The 19950-nt window shown below is 43.0% G+C and overlaps 1 protein-coding gene across 1 annotated transcript in view; it reads left to right on the top strand.

The window, feature by feature from the left end:
* The window catches only part of LOC308291696 (metabotropic glutamate receptor 7-like), a 202043-nt gene that overhangs the window by 85057 nt on the left and 97036 nt on the right, over window positions 1-19950 (top strand). Inside the window, exons 3-5 of the mRNA XM_080733806.1 lie at window positions 4694-4829; window positions 6404-6558; window positions 14250-14387. Coding sequence (XP_080589932.1) covers window positions 4694-4829; window positions 6404-6558; window positions 14250-14387 — 429 coding nt within the window. The remainder of the gene's footprint in view (window positions 1-4693; window positions 4830-6403; window positions 6559-14249; window positions 14388-19950) is intronic.

The raw sequence follows: 19950 nt of genomic DNA, 5'->3' as shown, positions 1-19950 counted from the left end.
GAACATTTAGATATTTGATGTAAATGTTATCAGGCCCTACAGGCCCAGGGCATCTCCCCATACACACCCATTGTAACTTCAAAATCCATTTTAACCATGACAGATTCATTAAAAACACCCTTTTTTTAGGGTGAGCAGGCCGTGTTTTTTCAATAACTTTTTTGTTTATTTTTAATAATTTCTTTGGGAAAATGGAAAAAATTAAATACAATAAAACATTATTAAAAATAAGTAGTATGGGTAGTATGAGTCATCAGAAAAAATAATGGGTGTTTTTAATTAATCTATCATGGTTAAAATGGAGTTTGAAGTTACAATGGGTGTGTATGGGGAAAGGCCCTCGAGGAGGAGGGCTTGATAACATTTACATCAAATATCTAAATATTGAATCAAGCAAACTAAATACTGTCCAGGGTGTTCATAAAAGCCTGATTAGATGATAAAATGACCAAAAGTTTTTTTTTTAAGTAGAGTGAAATATCCCTTTAAGTACAGTCCTTGAGTAAATGTACTTAGTTACTTCACAGCACTGCTCGTCTTTGCCTGTGCGGTCAGACAGACTACGCTGGCTAATATTTAAACATGACCTTAAACACTTGGCAGCAGCAAATTAGCTCATTTTACAGGCTGTCGTTTTCGCGGCTCTGACGGACATGGATTATCGAAAATCTAAAAATACCTAAATCAATGTTTCCTCAAGGACACTGGCCAACATAACTATAGGTGACCGTCTCAGTGCACTGGATAAATTATCTAATAACCAATTAGCGGCACGCGGAAGCAATCAGTACCTTTCATCCTGTACAAACCAATTAGTGGGTGGCGTAGTCTGAAGATGATTACGTTTATCGCCTCTGTCAGGTGGAAACCTCTTATGTCCAAAACTGTGACTTTTCACGATCGACAAGCTTTCGGCGATCGACAAGCTCAAAGCGCTTTGATTTGCTACTTTTGATGCTTTTGTGTGATGCTGTAGTACACGGGTGGGCAACTTTGATGATGGAGAGGGCCACTATATTTCCACACTCACTCCAGAGGGCCACATTGCATATACTGTTGGGCAGGAACTTGTTATCTCCATATTTATTTTATTTCTTTTCATAATTAATGCCCTACTTCGTCTTTCTATGTCACACAAAAGTACCAAAAATAGCCGATAAAACGCGCCGCAGTGTATATCAGCTATTTTTGCTACTTTTGAATTGGAAACCCTGAATTATTTTTTTATCAAAATTATGAAACGTTTTTCATTATTTTCAGATAATTAGTTATACATTAATTTTATGAACTTAAATACAAATACATTGGACATAAAAACGACAATAAAACTATAATACTAGTCATTAAGCTACTAATATAGACTGAAGTAATTAAAGCGAGTCATGTTTTCATGTTTGGAATTGTAACAGCTGAAATCAATAATAATTGGTATTCCAATATTAACCTGCTGAGGGCCACATTAAGTGAAGGTGGGGGCCGCCACTTGCCCATGTATGCTGTAGTATGATCAAGTAGGCCTTTAATTTACTAAAATGTACTAAAACAGTTAGAATATGGAGGTAAGTGGATAGATGACAGTCCCCCAGATATCTTACAGTGGCTTGGGAAAGTGTTTGGCTTGGTGCCTGCCCTCTGGAGAGGCTTTCTTGTGTGCTGCGGGGTACTCTGGCCGGGTTTGTGGAAACATGGCGGCCAATGGCACCATGTATGGGGGATGAGTGGTCCGTGGTTGAGTGTCTTTTGTGTTGGAGTGGCGGAGAACCACAGCTACTAGACGATGTACCGATTGGGAGGCAGGAGTTGGATGGCAGAGCTACTGTATGTGAGAGATGGGGCTGGTAGCATTATAAGAGGTGATTAATACTGTATTTGGTGTGAACAAGTATTTATGATATTATTATTATTATTATTTTGTCTTTGTCCTTGGTGTATTTGTTAAGTTGTGTTTCAATTCAGTTTAAGAAACACATGTATTGTTATGTTCGTGATGTATTGTCAATATTGTCTATATACTTCCTTTAATAAAATAAAAATGTGACACGCTTCTACGATGAACTAGGCTTACTAGGACATTACTTTACAAACATGGATTGGTCTCAACCTGGTCTCAACTACTGCACATGGCTTATTTCTAACCTATAATGTTTTCCGAGACATAATTCAGTGTGCTGATTAAGTTTAAAATGAGTACACCGTCTGGATGTCATCTTGAATGAGATTCAAAACGGAGTAGCTCTGTAATTAAAATCAGGTGTGTTTGAAGGAACGTGCAGCTATGGGAATCAAACGGGTGAATGAAATCATTAAATCAAGACTCATTTATATTCACGAGAGTCGATCTATGTCATCATGTAGGACGTTTTTGTTTAAAGGAAGTAAGTAAGATTTGCAGGTTTAGTTTTTTACTATTTGTCCTCTGCGACGTTTGGAAGTGCTGTTTCGTAAAAACAGTCAACCAGGAAGAGTGTCTCCGTCCGGTAGATTATTTTTCATTTTGCCCTGGCCTAGAAATGTACTTTAGACGTTTAGTGGAGGGCCCAGAGTGTGTCCACTAAGTAGAGTAAGCTTTCAACTCGCCACAGCCACCCTTGTTTTGGTGAGTAGCGAAATTGTATTTGTCATTTTTACAACAGACGAGAGGGTGCACAGGCTTTCCTACGGGCGCACCGGATGGTTACTGACATAGCGTTAAGAAGAACTCCTTCTAACGCTATGGACCAGAGCTATGGGTCACAGGTACATTTTTATGGGCCACGACTCAAGTAAAAATCCCATTTTCTTTTCCCATATTTAAAAGAATAATAATCTAGGATTTTCCCTTCCCTCTATTTTTTTCAGAAATATGTTTTTATTGCGACCGTAGGAGCAAGTTTACTATGAGAACCGTCACAGCTTGACCGTACGTACGTAAACGTGTATAAGTGTAATGCCTGACAATGTGATTCCCCTGACACATCACTCTGTGACATCACAGGTGACATCGCAGTGATGTCAGTTACTCAGAGCAGGGATCTCCATATATGGGCTTAAAAGGGATTATTTTAGGGATCTCCATATATGGGCATAAAAGAGATTCTGTTAGGGATCTCCATATATGGGCATAAAAGGGATTGTATCCCAGATGATGCCATGTTAGGAGAACCACACTAACATAATCCATATATGGCCAAGACAGATGGCCAAAACAGATGGCGCAAACTCACTTTTCACCCTTAGGCGTCTTACTGGTATATTTTCGAACAAATAAACAAACACATTTAAGAAATGCCATCAATTAAAACAAATTATAATGAAGAAGTAGTGAAAATAGCTGATCTGCAAGCTCACTGTGAGCTTGTATATCTGCTATTTTCACTAGTTTGGGTCCCGGGCAAGCTAATTCTAATTTCTCTTTTGGGTCTTGAGTTAAAATGTTTGAGAACCACTGCTCTAAAAGTGTGAAAAAACATATTTTTCATTTCACCAGGTCTTTAAATACGGAGATTCAAGGTTACATACGACTAACACAGAGGCTTAGCCACTTTCAACCTTGAATCGCTATGTTGGACCTGTCATCATAGGCAAACATTTTGAAAAATGCTCAATTATCATTATTATTATTATTTTCAATATGTTGGCACATCTGCATTTTGATTGGTTCTGTGACGCAGTGACAGCTGTTTGATGATTGCTTTGAATAAATATGACAAGAGGGTGGATTATTCTGTGAAATAATTTGCCTCTGAATACAGAATGTGTGCTCGTATACCGTACGTCTTGCGTTCCTCTTCGGTGCATTGTGATTGTTGTACTGCGAGTCTTCTGTGGCTTCCGGATGATAAGTAATGGGCCTAATGCAAATGCGCACGAGGCTATTACGGTACGCACGTCTATTTGTTTGGCAAAGAAAACAGACCCTATAGCGAGTGTGACGGCGCCAAAACCCCGCTATTTTACTTTGTGTTTGAGTGCCTGCCACTTCCCATATGCTTGTGATTTCCATGAAAAAAAGATCAGCCTTTTGTGGCTTCAGGCTTTGCGCGCTCGTGTGTTTGTGTGTGTCTCTCTCCAGGGGCGTCACAAGGGGGGGGGAGTGGGACTGAGTTACTAGGGCCCAAGCTGGAGGGGCCTTCATTATTTTATACTTTAGCTACTGAAAAATAGCTAAAGTATAAAATAATGAAGGCCCCTCCAGCTTGGGCTGGAGCGGCCAAGCTCACAGCACGGCACGCCACGCTTCAAGCTTGTAGATCTGCAATTTTTTTAAAGTCATGAAAATGTGTGCAAATCTTTGAATATATGTATTTTTCAAGTGAACATTTGTAACTCCAATTTTGCTTCTGGGGGGTCCCTGGAAATAAATATTTTGAGATGGGGGTCCGTGGCCAAATACATATCATTTTGGGGGTCCTTCACATGAAAAAGTTTGAGCACCACCGAAATTTTCAAGAATTTTCAAAAATAGCAGATCTACAAGCTTGCAGCACAGCATTCAGTGCCGCGCTTTGAGCTTGTATATCTGCTATTCTTCAATAGTTAAAGCACAAAATAGTGCGTAATAATGCGGTTAAACCGCAGTGAATCCTTGTACCCAGGGCCCAGAATTTGGTGCGACACCCCTGGTGTGTGTCTCTCTGTCATCCCAGAGGCCTCATCATTTCTCCCTCTCTGTCTCTCTCTCTGTGTGTCTCTCTGTCTCTCTTTGCGTTAAAAGGTGGAATCTGCGTTGCTCAGGCTGTGAAGATTCCCCACAACCCCAAGCAGGAGGATTATGACAAAGCCATCCAACAACTGCTGGAAACGCAGAGCTCCCGGGCAGTCATCATCTTCGCCAGTGAAGAAGACATACGGTGAGGATCACGCCGCTGCGGTGCGTGCACGCTTGCCTGGCTAACACTTCGTCGCTGCCGCCGTCGAGGGGCGGTTGATGATGACTTGCCATGTTGAGGTCTTTAATCTCTGAGGAGGCCCTGGCCTGCAGACACGCTGGAGGCGAGGACAGATTTACCGCGTGTTGCAGGATGCATGTCACACGTGCACGTATACACACACAGGCGCGTGCACACACACACACACGTCTCCGCCAAACAAAAGCATGTCTCGGAGGAGAACAGGGAACACAGATGACAACAAAGCAACGAGAGATATTATTTCATTTACAACGCCCCGCGGGGAAAACGTCTCTGTGTAAAAAAAGTCACACCAAATCAAACACGGTGGCAAACATTTGTTTTAATACTCTTGCTAAATTCAGACTGATGATGAATACACGAGAAAGACACACGAGACCGGGATGTGAAAGCACGGGAGACTTAGCGGTACACACACTACTCGCACACCGTCAGATATGGATATGGAAATGAAGCGCTGTAGGCTGTCCAATGTTCATGTTTCAGCCATGGCCTTGAACCAAAGATATACAGTATGTAAATGTGTTTGCGTGATGGGGCCTTGATGCGTCACAGCGCTCGCACAACAACGGAACAACCATTTTCGTGACAGGTACACCACGCAGTAGCACAGCATCTGCTTAGAGGCTCCGGCTCACCTTTTTTTTTTTGTTGTTGCAAAAAATAAGCTACATTGATCATCTGCACCATCTGCACAGTAAATGTCACCGCTGTAATTACATTACAGTCCTGGACGGTGAAGCTCCTCTGTGTTTATTGAAATGACAGGCCTTTGAAGCCGTGTTGTAAAGTCTGTAACAGTGCGTCATAAAACTGTTTAAGTTTTTATGCGCAACAGAACTTTTCTCAGTAAAGTCTCTCGCTATAACTTTCATGGACACCTTGCGGGATTATGAAAAACGCACTCGAATGAATGGTTGAGTGTACTTTTGTGTGTACTTTGTGTTTTATTGGGCCAAAAAGTTAGTTTTTTGACACAAACAGTAGGTCAATTAAAAGACCAGATCATTTCTGTCATCATCCCTGGATCAGAAATATAACTATTGTTGATTTTATATCAACCTGACCTTTTGGGAGAAAAATAAAACTGTAAAAAAAATCATTCTCATCATGAACAGCAAAAGATGGCTTTTCTTTTTACATTATGACATTTTTTGACACACATCTAGCTATTCTGGGGGTCCCTGGCACAACGTATTTTCAGGTGGGCAAAATACATATGATTTTTTTTTTTTTTGAGAACCACTGCTCTGATGTCCTCCCGGTGGGGGCTCCTCACTGGCAGGTGTCCTCACAAGTTGGTAGGATACAACAGTAGAAATGTGTGTGGGGACAAATCTATTGGTATAAATCAATGATTAAATTGGGCAGAAAAGCGCCAGAGCAGCTTCTTGGGAATCGGAAGTTTCCCCGGTTCAAGGTTTTTGTTGCTGTCAGGCAGAGACCTCCTATCTTTAACTTTTTGTCCCACTGTGCCCCGTCCCACCGATTCACTCGTGGATGTCCTTTTGCAGGGGGGTTCTCAATGCCACCAAGAGGGCCAACCAGGTGGGCCATTTCCAGTGGATTGGATCTGACAGCTGGGGGGCCAAAAGCGGCCCCGTGCAGCAGCTTGAGGATGTGGCGGCTGGGGCCATCACCATACTGCCCAAGCGCTCCTCCATTAAAGGTACCATTATGCACTCACTATTACATGTGACTCAGTGTTTCTCAAACTTTCAGATTTCAAGGTCTCTCCTTAACGGGTTAATTTGGTTCCATTTGTACACTGTCAGAGTTACAGACGTGTATGGGTCAATTTAAACCCCCCTAAAGGAACCCACAGAGTCCCTGGAATCCACTTTGAGAACCACTGCTGTGACTGACAGCTGAACCAAGAGGCTGAACCACTTTCCATCTGGAAGATTTGCCGTTTTGGGCGTGTCATTGACCATATTCACACCACGGCCATCTTGGGATCACATGACCACATGGGGTGACAACGAAGCCAATCAGAAGCTTCCGCGGCCGAATCTTGCCTTACCCAGCAGGTTCTGATTGGCTGCGATGCCACCCCATGTGGTCATGTGATCCAAGATGGCCGCGGTGTGAATAAGGTCAATAAATTGTAGGCAAGCGTTTTGAAAAAATAAATAAAAATTAAAATATTCTGCTATTTGTGAGATAGTGAAGTGAGCGGTGCTATTTATGAGTTAATTTCATTAACCCTGCAAGACCCGAATTAATTTCTACTGGCCAAAAAAAATTAAAAAAAATCAGATGGTCTTGTAGGAGTCCTAATCACAGGAAAATGTAATTTTAAAAAATTTATAATGTTTTTGTAAGGTTTTATAGCCATACATCATAAATCATGCTCTAATTTGCATTTTGGGGATATGCACGCGTTCTAGACATTCTAATGATCACGAAAAAAAAAATATGTTGTAGTGAGGAATAGCTTCAGTTAAAAAGTGAGATGTTGTTTGTCCAGACGCTGGAATTTCAACTTCTCTGGGAGGTGTGAATGTCAGCCCCTGTGGGGGGTATTTATATGCAAATATCGTGGCCAATGGCATTGTAATACTAAACAATATTTAATGTGAAAAAGGAACAGGAAAACTAATTATAACATTTTTGTTAAAATGATTTAAAAAATGTTGCCAAAAAGCAACGCTGGGCCTTGCAGGGTTAAGGTGAGGGCTTTGGAAAAATGTATTTAGTCTTTGGCAGTAGATGAGTCAACAGGCCATTGGTCTATAGACTACACTCACAACATACTGGATTTTTTTGATCATCACATGTGGTGATGTGAGTATAATTGGGCTTGTTGCACACAACGCTTTGAGGCATGCCTTTTATGGAGTTAGGGTCCCATTTGACATTCACTGATTTCTGTAGACACATCCTACTACTATAATTCCAGAGGCCTCGCCCCTTTTCGTTGTCAGGGGATGGCCAGTGCAGGATTACTCAAATTCACCTGGGTTTTCGTTCAATGGACCTTTTCCTGTAACCAAGTAAAGACTGGAAATGTTTTTTTGTTTTGTTTTTTAAACCTGGATACACTGGTGTCTCTTCAGGCCCCTTAACACACTGAAACTCCTGTCACACTGTTTACAGTAATATGGTTTTTCTCCGGTGTGGAGACGTAGGTGTGTCGTAAAACTACTTGACACATTGAAACTCTTGTCACACTGTGTACAATAGAAAGGCTTTTCTCCAGTGTGGATGCGCTGGTGTGCCTTCATGTTACCTAACTGACTGAAACGCATGTCACACAGAACTGAGGCTGGAAATATTGGGAATCACTTCTTCCTTCCGTTATCAACTCTGCTTCTCTCTATCGATCAACACCCCCCATCTTATCTCTGTCTCTGTGCTAGACTCAGAGTTCGAGTTATGTGGGAGCCAGTAGGGGCTTAGCTCCCATAGTTAAAGTCTGGGACCCCATAGTCAACAACCCCCTTTGGGGTCTCTTTTTTTCTAAGTGTGTATTTTTTTTTTTTTTTTTTTCGTTTTCTTTTTTTTGGAGCTGTGTGGAACACAAGCTCCCTATACGTGGCCGTGTGTGTGGCCGTGTCTGTGTGTCTGTCTGTCTGTCTGTCTGTAGCCTACAGGACCTTTTGTGACCACACGAGGGCGCTGTTGTTCAGGCCAGGCCAGACACCCACACACACACACACACACACACACACACACACACACACACGCACACACACACACACACACACACACACACAGCTCCACTTCGAACAGAGGTTCGATTTTTTATGTTCCATTGGAAGAATTTATATTATTTATGTTAACTAGATATACTAAATAAACATGTTAGACAGTAAGACTAAACAATGACATCACACCGTTTAATCCTACTATTAATTTTATTATTATAAATCAGGCGCATTTAATGTGGGGTGTGAGTCTTCCTTTACCGTCCGGGTTATAACACACTCGCTGCAATGGTTCCTACTTCCTACCTTTCCCCTAACCTCGCCTACCGGGCTTTCTTTCCCCATAAGCTAGGAACCACTGCGTCGAGTGTCTGTTCTAGCCACGGCCCGGACGGCAAAGGAAGGCGGACACTCGGACAGCAACAAACAACCACAGTGTGCAAACAACCAAACAACGCTGTCTTGTGAGCAAGACTGTAGCCTGTGCCCGTGACATTGTTTTTTTTAGTAAATAAATATGAACCCGACCCGCCTTGTTTTGAGAAAGAAAAATACCCATTTTAGCCGACTTTATGCTACCAGAACGGGAACTTTTGGCTGGATGGCTCAGAGCTCAGATCATCAGATGGAGGAATTGGGAACTGGAGGCTGAGCAATAATGGTGAGTTAATATGAACAGAAAAGACTGCCTGGAGTTGTCAACATAGCCAATGTGAAGCCCGAATTAATATTGTGAAAGGAAAAATATGATTTAATATAGGAAATACCCGTTTTAGCCGACTTTATATCCGCGAAATACCCGATTTAATATGATTTAATATAGGAAAGTACCCGTTTTAGGCGACTTTATATCCGCAATTACCCGATTTTCTTTTGCCGCCGCCTTTGGCGGCGGCGAAGGGCCCCCAGAGCTATGGGAGCCCTATTCTGGCGGCGCCTTCGGCGCCGCCAGAATAGGGCTCCCATAGCTCTGTGGGTATAACTCGATCACTGGCTAGACTGAAATGAATTGGAGGTCTAAAGACAGTTCATACCTTATGTAGCCTGACCATGAGCTGAGGTCTGACATCACTCAACACAACATAAACCGTTGTAGTCCTTGTGAACTCGTGGCCATATATGGCCTACTTGTGTGCCTGTGTTGCGAGGCGTTGTGAGCAAACAAATCAGTGGGCTCCATGGCCACAATAGGGGCATGCCCATATACAGGGACTATACGTATTGGTCCGAATCAGCAGTGCAACATAGTTGTTTGGGTTGCATAGTGCCCGAACTCTAGATGTGAGGTCCGAACCTCTAGTTTAGAATAGCCAATCTACAAGCTCAGAAACATGTCACATTGAAGCTGAGCTTGAGTTATATTCGCAATTGTTGCTACTAAATAGCAAAAATAGCTCATTTTGTTGTACAATGATGTATAGCCTACATTATGGTTTAAAGACCACCTGGAATTAAGGTTTTAGCACTTTTAGAGCATACCCGCGGTCATAATGGAGACAAGGTTAAGAAGAGATGTCAAAAAGTTGAACAAAATCTATTATTTATGTATTTTCTACATCAAAGGTCCCTAAAAGTCATATCCTAATTACTTCCTGTCAAACAAAAAACGTGATGTGTGATAAAATCGGCAGATACTAACCATTTTCAGTCAATAGTGTGATGCCAGCCACCTGTCAAATCACACAGAGCTCATTTATTATGCTATAGAGCAATCCCTCAAATCCTGGCCCCAGGGAACGGGACGGACGGCTTAATGTGTCTCAATCAGTGAACAACCAAGCACCCAGTCCTTGTTCCACTCTAACAATGTGGCTGTTATAAAACATATCAACAGCTTCAAATACATGCCTGCACACACAGGCACGCGCACACACACGCACGCACGCACGCACGCACGCACGCACGCACACACACACACACACACACACGCTGCTCATTAAAGATTGACTGTGCACTGTTGAACTTGAACGTGTAATTGCTTTACATTTACATGCACATTGTCATCCCGAAACCGGCGTGCGCACGCAAGCATTACCATCGCGGAGCTCTGGTTCTCTTAACACCGTAAGCCCCGCACGACACACATTCATATTGAAATGTGTGTCAAACTGTTAAGGATGCGGCAGAGGCAACTTTGCAAAGCCCTATTATTGCATTTGCTATGGTAATTACAAACCCATCATTACAATGGCTTCCTTTTAACGAGGGAGGCCTGGTCAGAACAATGCGTGCAGTGTTACGGGGAGGAATGTTATTATTCCACCGTGCATCGTTGATGGCCTTTTAAAAAAATGAGAGAAAATCAGCCAGGGCTCTGAGCTTTGATTAGTCATTATCACATTTTCCCCTTTGATGATTCAGCTGTGAGAGCCGAGAGATGAGGGCGAGAGAGAGAGAGAGAGAGAGAGGGGAAGAGCGAGACCGAGGACTTCGAGGCAAGACAATCATTCAGAGCATAAGTCGCCTCTCGAGCTACAAAAACTGCCATATGCACACAGTCCTATAGGCACGTAGAATTTAATGCAAGTAGACAGAGTAAGACATACAGTCTAATAATGGCGTGGCCTCCCTGTCCAATCTTTAACTATCCATAGTAAGTTACTAACTAATGTGTGCAGTTAGTGGACCATGACGCACAAATCACCCCAAATGTTCGGTGGGGAGGCTGCACATACTGTAGTGTACAGTACTGTTTACTGCAGGCTCATGGCTGCTTGTGTGGGATTCACTGCGGCCCCCCGCACAATTACGTTGTGCTTTAACTATTGAAAAATAGCAGATATACAAGCTCACAGCGAGCTTGTAGATCTGCTATTTTTGAAGAATCTTGACAATTCTTTTTTTGAAAAACCTATGTTTCTATGTCAATGGTGCTCACACGTTTTCATGTGAAGGACCCCCAAAATGATATGTATTTGGCCACGGACCCCCATCTCTAAATATTTAGTTCCACGGACCCCCCACAGAAGCAAAATTTGAGTTACAAATGTTCGCTTAAAAAATACATTATATTCAAAGATTTGCACACATTTTCATGACTTTTCAAAAATAGCAGATCTACAAGCTCGCAGCGCGGCACTCGGTGCCGCGCTGTGAGCTTGTAGATCTGCTATTTTTCAATAACTAAAGTATGAAATAATTAAGGCCCCTCCACCTTGGGCCCTAGTAACTCAGTCCCACTTTCCTCCCCCGCCCTTGTGACGCCCCTGGGCTCATGGCTGCTTGTAGTGGGCATGTCAGCCAGCGTGGTGGTGGTGTGACAGTGTACTGTACGCCTCATTTGGCTAAATTGAAATAGCGATCGCGTTGAATAATTCACTTCACCTCCTAAGTTGCAAAAGTGCCCCACAAGAACATTGTTGGTGTTACTAAAGAGAGACCTTCGCTGAATGATACCATACATACTATATACATACATACTGTACATACAACATAAATACATACATACATACATACATGTACAGTACATGCAGGACATACAGTACATCCATCCATCCATCCATCCATACACATATACATGAATACTTTATGAAATAAACAGATACAGACCAACTGAAACATACTCTCGGTAAGCTTTGCTTGTAGAATGCTTTACCTGCTGCAACCTTACAAAGACCCACATTGGGTTGAAACGCTGCACATGCAAACCTTCATGGGGACAAGATTTAGTGTGGAGCTATTCTTAAATTCTTACATTCTAACTGAGTCACCTGGCATCGGCACGGAGCCTCACACGATGTTCAGCTCTGTTCTACATGAACATGAAAGTGCATCGTTCTTTTTTTTCTTCAAATCTTTCAATCCTACGCAGTACAGTACATCCCGTCCTGGCCTGTAACAATACATGCTAGTGATGAAAAGAAGACATTGTGATGGTGCAGGGATGTAAGCTCCTGCCCGCCACCATGAAGACTAGGGGGTTGAATCCTCTGCGGTGCCTTGCCAGGTGTCCATACCAACACAATTGGCAGTGTCCGCAGGAGGGAGGCTGGGTGTGGAGGGCAATTACTGTTGTTGCACTAGCTGTGACTTCAATTCAATATCACAAGTATTTCAAACTTTTGCATCGATTAACCACTTGAGCCCCAGCATCCATATTCTGGGGGGAACATTAGCCAGAATTGCTGATCTACAAGCTCACAATGCATCTCAAACACGCCACATTGTAAGATTGTAGATCAGCTATTCTGGCTAATGTAGTTGGTCAAAGTGCAGTTGTAACTGAAGTCCAGTTCTCTGAGACTACAGGGTCTAAGTTGTTAATGAACCATTACCATTTCTTATCTTTCTTTCTTTTTTTTTCTATCTATATATCTACAAGCTCACATGGCTTCACATCGCGATGCATTGCATTGAGCTTGTAGATCTTTTTGTTCGCCACCCTTAATCAGGCTAATCCCGACTGTTTCTCGATTACCTCCGTGAACAAAGCAGTGGCATTGTGGTTAGAGCGTCTGCCCTGAGACTGGGAGGTAAAAATCAGAACCAATGTCTCCCTGCTTGGCACTCAAGGGTTGGATCGGGGTTAAGTCCTTAGGACGCTACAGAGATGCTACAGAAACAGGAGATAGGCTCCTGTCCAATGGGCCTCATGGCTCGGCAAGACTTGCTTACATGAGAAGATCGGTTATTGGTTCTACTGTATATGTCGGTTTAAATGTATTTTCAATTAATTGCCCAGTCCCTAGCACGAGCCACAACAGCATTGGGGTCAGGGCGCCTGTTCTCTGTTGTGTGGAACTACTTCAGAATCCTCCACATGCTTGACAGCCTTCTGATGAAACTCCTCACTGTCAGCTGAAAAGAAAAGGAGCAGCCTTGATGTCACGTGTATCGCAGGAGACACATGGTTGTCTGTGCTCGCCCTAGGACCAACTGGAGCACTGACAAGGAATTAGAATGAGGAAATTGGTTATTAGAACACCAATCATGCGACCATATCGTCGCTATCGGGTGGCGCGGTTCCGGCAGAGCCGATGTATAAAAGAGACTCATGGTCTCGGACTGACCACCGCTTTTTTACCGATTTATTTGTATTATTTATGGTGTGTGTGTCTGTTCGTATGGATGATCGTGATGTTACATGTTTTTACGTCGGGGACTACGGATGAAAATGTGCATTTCTTGCTAAATCCTAGGTATTTACATTACTTTGTATCGTCGCTGTCGGGTGGAAACCTCATATGTCCAAAACTGGTATTTTTCAGGATAGAAGATAGCAGAAATAGCATAACATGCTGAACAACATAAATTAAATACACAGAGAATAAGGAATTGGCATAATGACAAAACATTTTGGGTGCAAAGGAACTGAAAAATAAAAAAAAGAGAGAGAAAAAAAAACAGCTCTACAGAACCTTGCTGCCTGAGGTAGCAGGCGGTGTCATTGCTCACAGTCCCTGGTTATTTATTATGCATCCTGTTCTTAATTAATGTAATTTCCTAGATGAAAGAAGTGATTACGGGGTTGGGGGAGAGGAAGGAGAAGGCACACAGTGGTCAAATTTAGATGAAAGAGACGCGTCGCTGCTGATTTTGCTCCCAGCAGCAGGCGGCTAGCATCACTCCGCGGCCCGCTGCTTGTCTCGCTTCCTCTCCTGCAGGTTTATGGGGGGTGGGGGGTGTTGTTGGGTGGATAATAATTGGTCCGGAAAAACTGCAGCTATTACCTTCTCTCTCTCTCTCTCTCTCCCACCGTTCTTCTTCCCAGGGTTCGATGAATACTTCACAGCGCTCACGCTGGAGAACAACCGCAGGAACGTGTGGTTCGCCGAGTTCTGGGAGGAGAACTTTGACTGCCGCCTCCTCAGCTCCTCCAAGAGGGAGGACACCAGCCGCAAATGCACGGGTAAAACGCTGTGAATGCATGGGTAAAACAATGTGAATGCACTGGGTAAAACACTGTGAATGCACTGCAACATCCTGAGTGTAATGTGACTCTGAGTGGGTAGAAGTGGAACCATTTCGGCCCTTTCGGCTCTGAGCGAGACACTTTACCATGGTAACCCACTTAAACCATATGGTTTAAGAGATGTGATCGCAGATGTGTCACGTTGTGGGCTTGTAGATATCTGCTTTATTGGCCGAGCACCAGCGCCGTACGAAGTATTAACATGCGCAGCTGTGTCGACACAGACTGGGTGTGAGGCACAGACTGGGCCATGCCACAATACTGTTGTTTTATTGACACCACTACTTTGTCTTGTTTAACGACTTTTGGAAATTATATAGGCCTAAACAATGGGCCTCTATCATAGGCTGTAAAAAAAGGATAAAATATAAAATGTCTGCTATTAGCTGCAACCGCAGCGAGTGCGGGTCTCCAAACTAGCGATTGAAAACAAATTGTTTTTGAAAAGGTTTAGTAAGGTAATACAATCAAGTGTAAAATCAAGCGCAAAACCTCAAAGAGAAAGAAAATAGGTCATTTTGGGGGTGAACTACTCCTTTAATAGGAACAGCAGGCTGAACGAGAACCCGGAAGTGAGCCTCAATTCCAGCAAAGGGAGGTTTGGCCCTTGGCCTCTACTGACACTGAGGATGTTACCGTGTGGCATGGTGACATAAACCTGCAAGAGACGCTAGTGTAATACACACGAGAATATGATGGCTATTTTGCAGTCTTACAAGCCTGAGAAAATAGCCGACCTTCAAAGCCGATCACAGGTCGGCTATTTACCGTGCGAGACACCGGCGTGCGGCTCAGTATAAGTTAGGTGTTACATGTCATATCGTTGTGAACATGACCTTTTGTTGAGAGCTGTGAGATGAAACAGCCAGGCTGTTGAGGCGGCATCCACCCCCGCTCATGTGTGGCACTATGACACCACCAGAATTCCTAAACGCTAAATGTTTCTGTCCTCAAGTTTCCTGTGTCCCATGAGCCGCGTGAATCAAAAGAGCACCTCGGTTAAGTCTGGTTCTTATAAAGGAGCGCTTGTTTTCGCTGGAGACGACGGAGGCGTGCCGTCTCAAGCGGAGCTAAAGCGAGCGAGTCACCGTGTCGAGCGCTGCGAAGTCCGCTTTTGCAGACTCAGCAGCTTTTGAGTTGTAAAACAGGGGGCCAGAATAGTAAATCTTCGCCCCCCTCTCCCGGCTTTCCGCACCTCCGTGCGGTCCAAGTGAACACAGCGGAGCGCTCCCTACCTCCGGTTCAGCCAATCACAAGCTTCCGCGGGCTGGTCTTGCCTTAACCGAGGTGCTTTTTTGATACACGCCCATGTTTCATTCTGACTGGTTGCTGTGGTTGCTGTGAGCCTGTGACACCTGAATCTCTGCATGGTGATTACATGGTGCTTTTTTAAGTGATTTGACTCAGCTGTGTGGAGGAAGTGAAGCCCACAGTAAGCTTGTTGTGAAACGTGAGGATAGCCAACGGGCAGAGCATGCAGACAGAGGTTATTATTCTAATAATAATGGCGTTTTTGTCTTAGTCAGACGAAGGAAGGTCACAGACCGTCTGTCTGCTCTCCTGTGGCCAGTGTCCTGTAACGCTGGGGGAAGACCCTGTGCTTCACCTCTTCATCCATTCTACGGTGACATCCAGCATATGTGCGGAGCGTTTACTAGGGATGAAAGGATCAGGGTAGGGTAGGAATGTATGTATTGTAGGAACCAAATTCCAAGTTTCACAAGTAAAGAAATGTTATACAAACACGACTTCTCCTTGAATTCAGGACATCACGGGGTGAGTAAACAAAATAGAAATACGTGATTTTTGGGGTGAACTTCTCCTTCACGCCCTATACATCATTATACAGCAAATAGAGAAAATCTACAAGCAACGCATCACGGCGCGTTGTGAACTTTTAGGTTGGCTATGTTCGCTATATTTGATTTCAAAATGACAATAACTCAAAATCTTTGACAGATATCAAACTGGGGATCCTTGAAATTACACAAAAGTTTGAGAAGCACTGGTATGAACTACGCTGCAGTGGAAGACTCTCTGATGTATACGTCACATGTCATTACTTTCAAAAATAATAACGACGTCAATAAATCTTGTCTCAGATTGCTGGCGTCACCCTACAGCACAGTACCTGCATGCCCGCTTGCCTGTCAGCGCGTTTAAAATGAAAAGTCCTTAACGAAGTAAGCATCTTATGAAGCCTTCCAAAAAAGCTTTACTCTTTACATGGTTCCCCGATGACAGATTCAAAACAGCAGCACTGAAGTTTGTTTACTGAGCGACGTTCGTCAAGGCATTATGAAATTAAGCGCTTTAAGATTTTTTCTTTCTTTTTTTTGGACTACCTCCAGACAAGACCTAAAAAACAGACCAGTAGATTAATTTAACACCGCCCCAGCCTGACCAAGCCAGCTGGAATGCTAGTGCTTTCTGCCAACAGCACAGATGCACACTTTGTATTACCTACCTACACTGTGGCACTCACTGCATGCATTATCTGAGGCACAGGTTGAAGAAACTGGCATCGCTGGCAGGTGTAAACCTTGTACTGTATGTCCAAATCCAGTAACTTAGTACATTTAGTCAAGTACTGTACTTCAGGACAATTGTGAGTATTTCCATTTGTCAGTACTTTTACTTCTACTCCACTACATCTCAGAGGCAAATATTATACTTTTATTTGAAAACTTTAGTCAATCGTTGTTTTGATTATTATTACAAAACATGCTTTACCCAATTCAGCCTTGAGCCTTGTATACATTATCGGCCATTTGAAAATAGCTGATCTACAAGATATCTTCTGGTTACCCTGGAAATAATTGGTGACCCATAAGCTAGCGAACAGCGCCATCCAGCATCAAAATAAGGAACTCGTCAAACTCGTCACATGGCAGCCTCGAACATTGAAAATGACTCATCAAACTCGTCAAGTCATCAAGAACGCATTGAATGAGTTAATAATGTTACAGTTAATACATTGTGATGCAACGTGTTGTGAGCTGGAAGCAGGCGTGTCGCACCAAATTCTGGGCCCTGGGTACAAGGATTCACTGCGTTATTTTATGCTTTAACTACTGAAAAATAGCACAAGCACCGAGTGCCGCGCTGCGAGCTTGTACTTCTGCTATTTTTCAATAGCTAAAGTATAAAATATTAGGGCCCCTCCACCTTGGGCCCTAGTAACTCAGTCCCACTTTTCCCCCCCTTGTGACGCCCCTGGCTGGAAGATCCGCTACTTTGCGCGTCACTCTTGTACAACGAAGTCTCTTGTACGACGAAGTGGGACATTAATTTACGGAAAAACATCAAATGTAGAAATATGGAGATGCAAGCCTGACAGCAACGATGTACAACTGATGACAGTACTGTAATTACAATGTGACATAAATTACTGTTTTGCCTGGGGATTTTGTTTTCTTAATGTCTGTCACTTTGGTACCTTTTATCACATTAAATATGCCAAATGCTTATCTACTTAGTCAGACCGGGCGAATCAGAGCTTCCGTAAAAAAAACATTTTAAATGTCCGTTATCCAACATCCATTCTTCTCGCTTCACTCCAAAGCTGTCACATTGTTACAAAACCGCGAACGCTGTAAAACTGCAATCCATTTTCACCTTTTCATATCAAACCAAAGCTGATGTATATTTATTGAATGTCAAGGGAAACGGCCGAAGACTTCTCTTTTTTTTCATCCATTGAAAAGCTTTTGTAGTCGGCGCTCTCCTGCAGCAAAAGGTTATGTGTGTGGGCTGGAATGCATGTTGAGACCTGAACAAAACAGGCTGAAATGTCAGCTTGGATTGCCTGTGACCTCCCGTGGCTCATGCCATGCTCTCCCAACATGCATGCGTTCCGCCATGGCAGCCCCGTCCCACCTCGCCCCCGCCGGACCAGTTCAGCACGTCACCTCTGAACCATTATCGCCACGCATTTCCATAACCGTTTAACTGAGTAGTTCACCCAAAACAATGGCCTTATGTCCACCGTTTGCTCACCCTGTGAGTGTTGTTTTGGAGTTTATAACAGGAGTTTTGGTCAGTGGAGTGGTGTATAGTAACTAAGTACATTTACTCCTGCCTCGCAGAAGAAAATATTGCAATTGTACTACAGCCGTCAGTTTTCACTTAATATGAAAACGCCCAACCTATGTGCGTCTGAGTCACGCTAATACCCATAGTGTGCATGCCATGTCGCTAGGTTATCAGGCAGAATGCAGCAGCAAGCAACTAGAAGCTAACGTCAAGCAGCTGCTTGTGTCAAGTTAGACAAACGTCAACCCTTGACTTCCGGTCGGTGGACTTCAAAATAAGAGTGTTTTTCCCAGTCGGCGGACTTCAAAACCACTGGTTTTGGTATAGTTTTGCTGTTGTTAAAGGTAGGGTAAATGATTTCATTTAATTCAAATGGGTCTATGTTCTGATAGTCCTAGTTACTAAACTAGTGTTTGGTCCATATAAGGACTCCGCCCTATCCCCTGTGAGGAGAAAAAAGCCTTCCTCCAATCATGATAATTGGCAAATGGCAAAAGCGTCACATCACAACGTGTTGTGAGCTTAACTCATTGAATGCCATTTCAAGATGGCCCCCAAGTACCAGACTGCCACTATCCTAGATTTCTAGTGCACGGATCAATTTTTAGTGCACGGATCGTGCACGCGCATGCACCATATATGCATCATATGTGTAGTACTTTTTAACAGCTTTCAAACAAAAAAATCCGCTTGGAAATCCGTTCAGGCCTTCATGAGTTACAAGCCTTCAAAGTCAGACAAAACAAACACTGCCACCTTCCTAAATTTCGAGTGCACGGATCAATCTTTTGTGCACGGATCGTGCACGCCCATGCACCATATATGCATTATATGTGTAGTACTTTTTAAAAGCTTTCAAACAAAAAAATACGCTTGGAAATCCGTTCAGGCCTTCATGAGTTACAAGCCTTCAAAGTCAGACAAAACAGCCATTTTTGACATTTTGAAAGATGTGTTTGTTATGGGGCTAAACATGCAATTTCACAATTGTGATCATGCCTAATACATTTGAGGCATTTTTAGAATTTTTTTTATAAAAAAAATTTTTGAAAAAAAAAAAAAAAAAAAATTTTTTTTTTTTTTTTCAAAATGGCTTCCAACTCGGGAAACTCGGGCTGTGGCAGCCTGGGAGTACTGCAATAACTCGTGAAACTCGTGCCTTGGCAGTCAATGAGCAGGTCGGCTATGTTCGCTATATTTGAATTAAAGACAATGTCAGGGTTAATGTGGTTCACATACAGTCTCTATGAAATAGTTAAACTGTGATATTATTGCTATAATAGCAGCACCACTGAGATGTGACAGCGGAGCTATACAACCCTGCAGAGCTCTGGGGCCTAATGCTGGATTAGTACATTTACTCAAGTACTGTACTTAATTTTCAGGTATTTTTTTCGGTACTTCTTCCAATCCGCTAGCCAGACGCAAATATTATACTTATACTATAATTACTTGTACACTTGAG

Source organism: Nannobrachium achirus (assembly GCF_963921795.1).
Source record: "Nannobrachium achirus genome assembly, chromosome: 9".
NCBI lineage: Eukaryota > Metazoa > Chordata > Actinopteri > Myctophiformes > Myctophidae > Nannobrachium > Nannobrachium achirus.
This window is presented reverse-complemented; position numbering and strand designations above follow the sequence as displayed.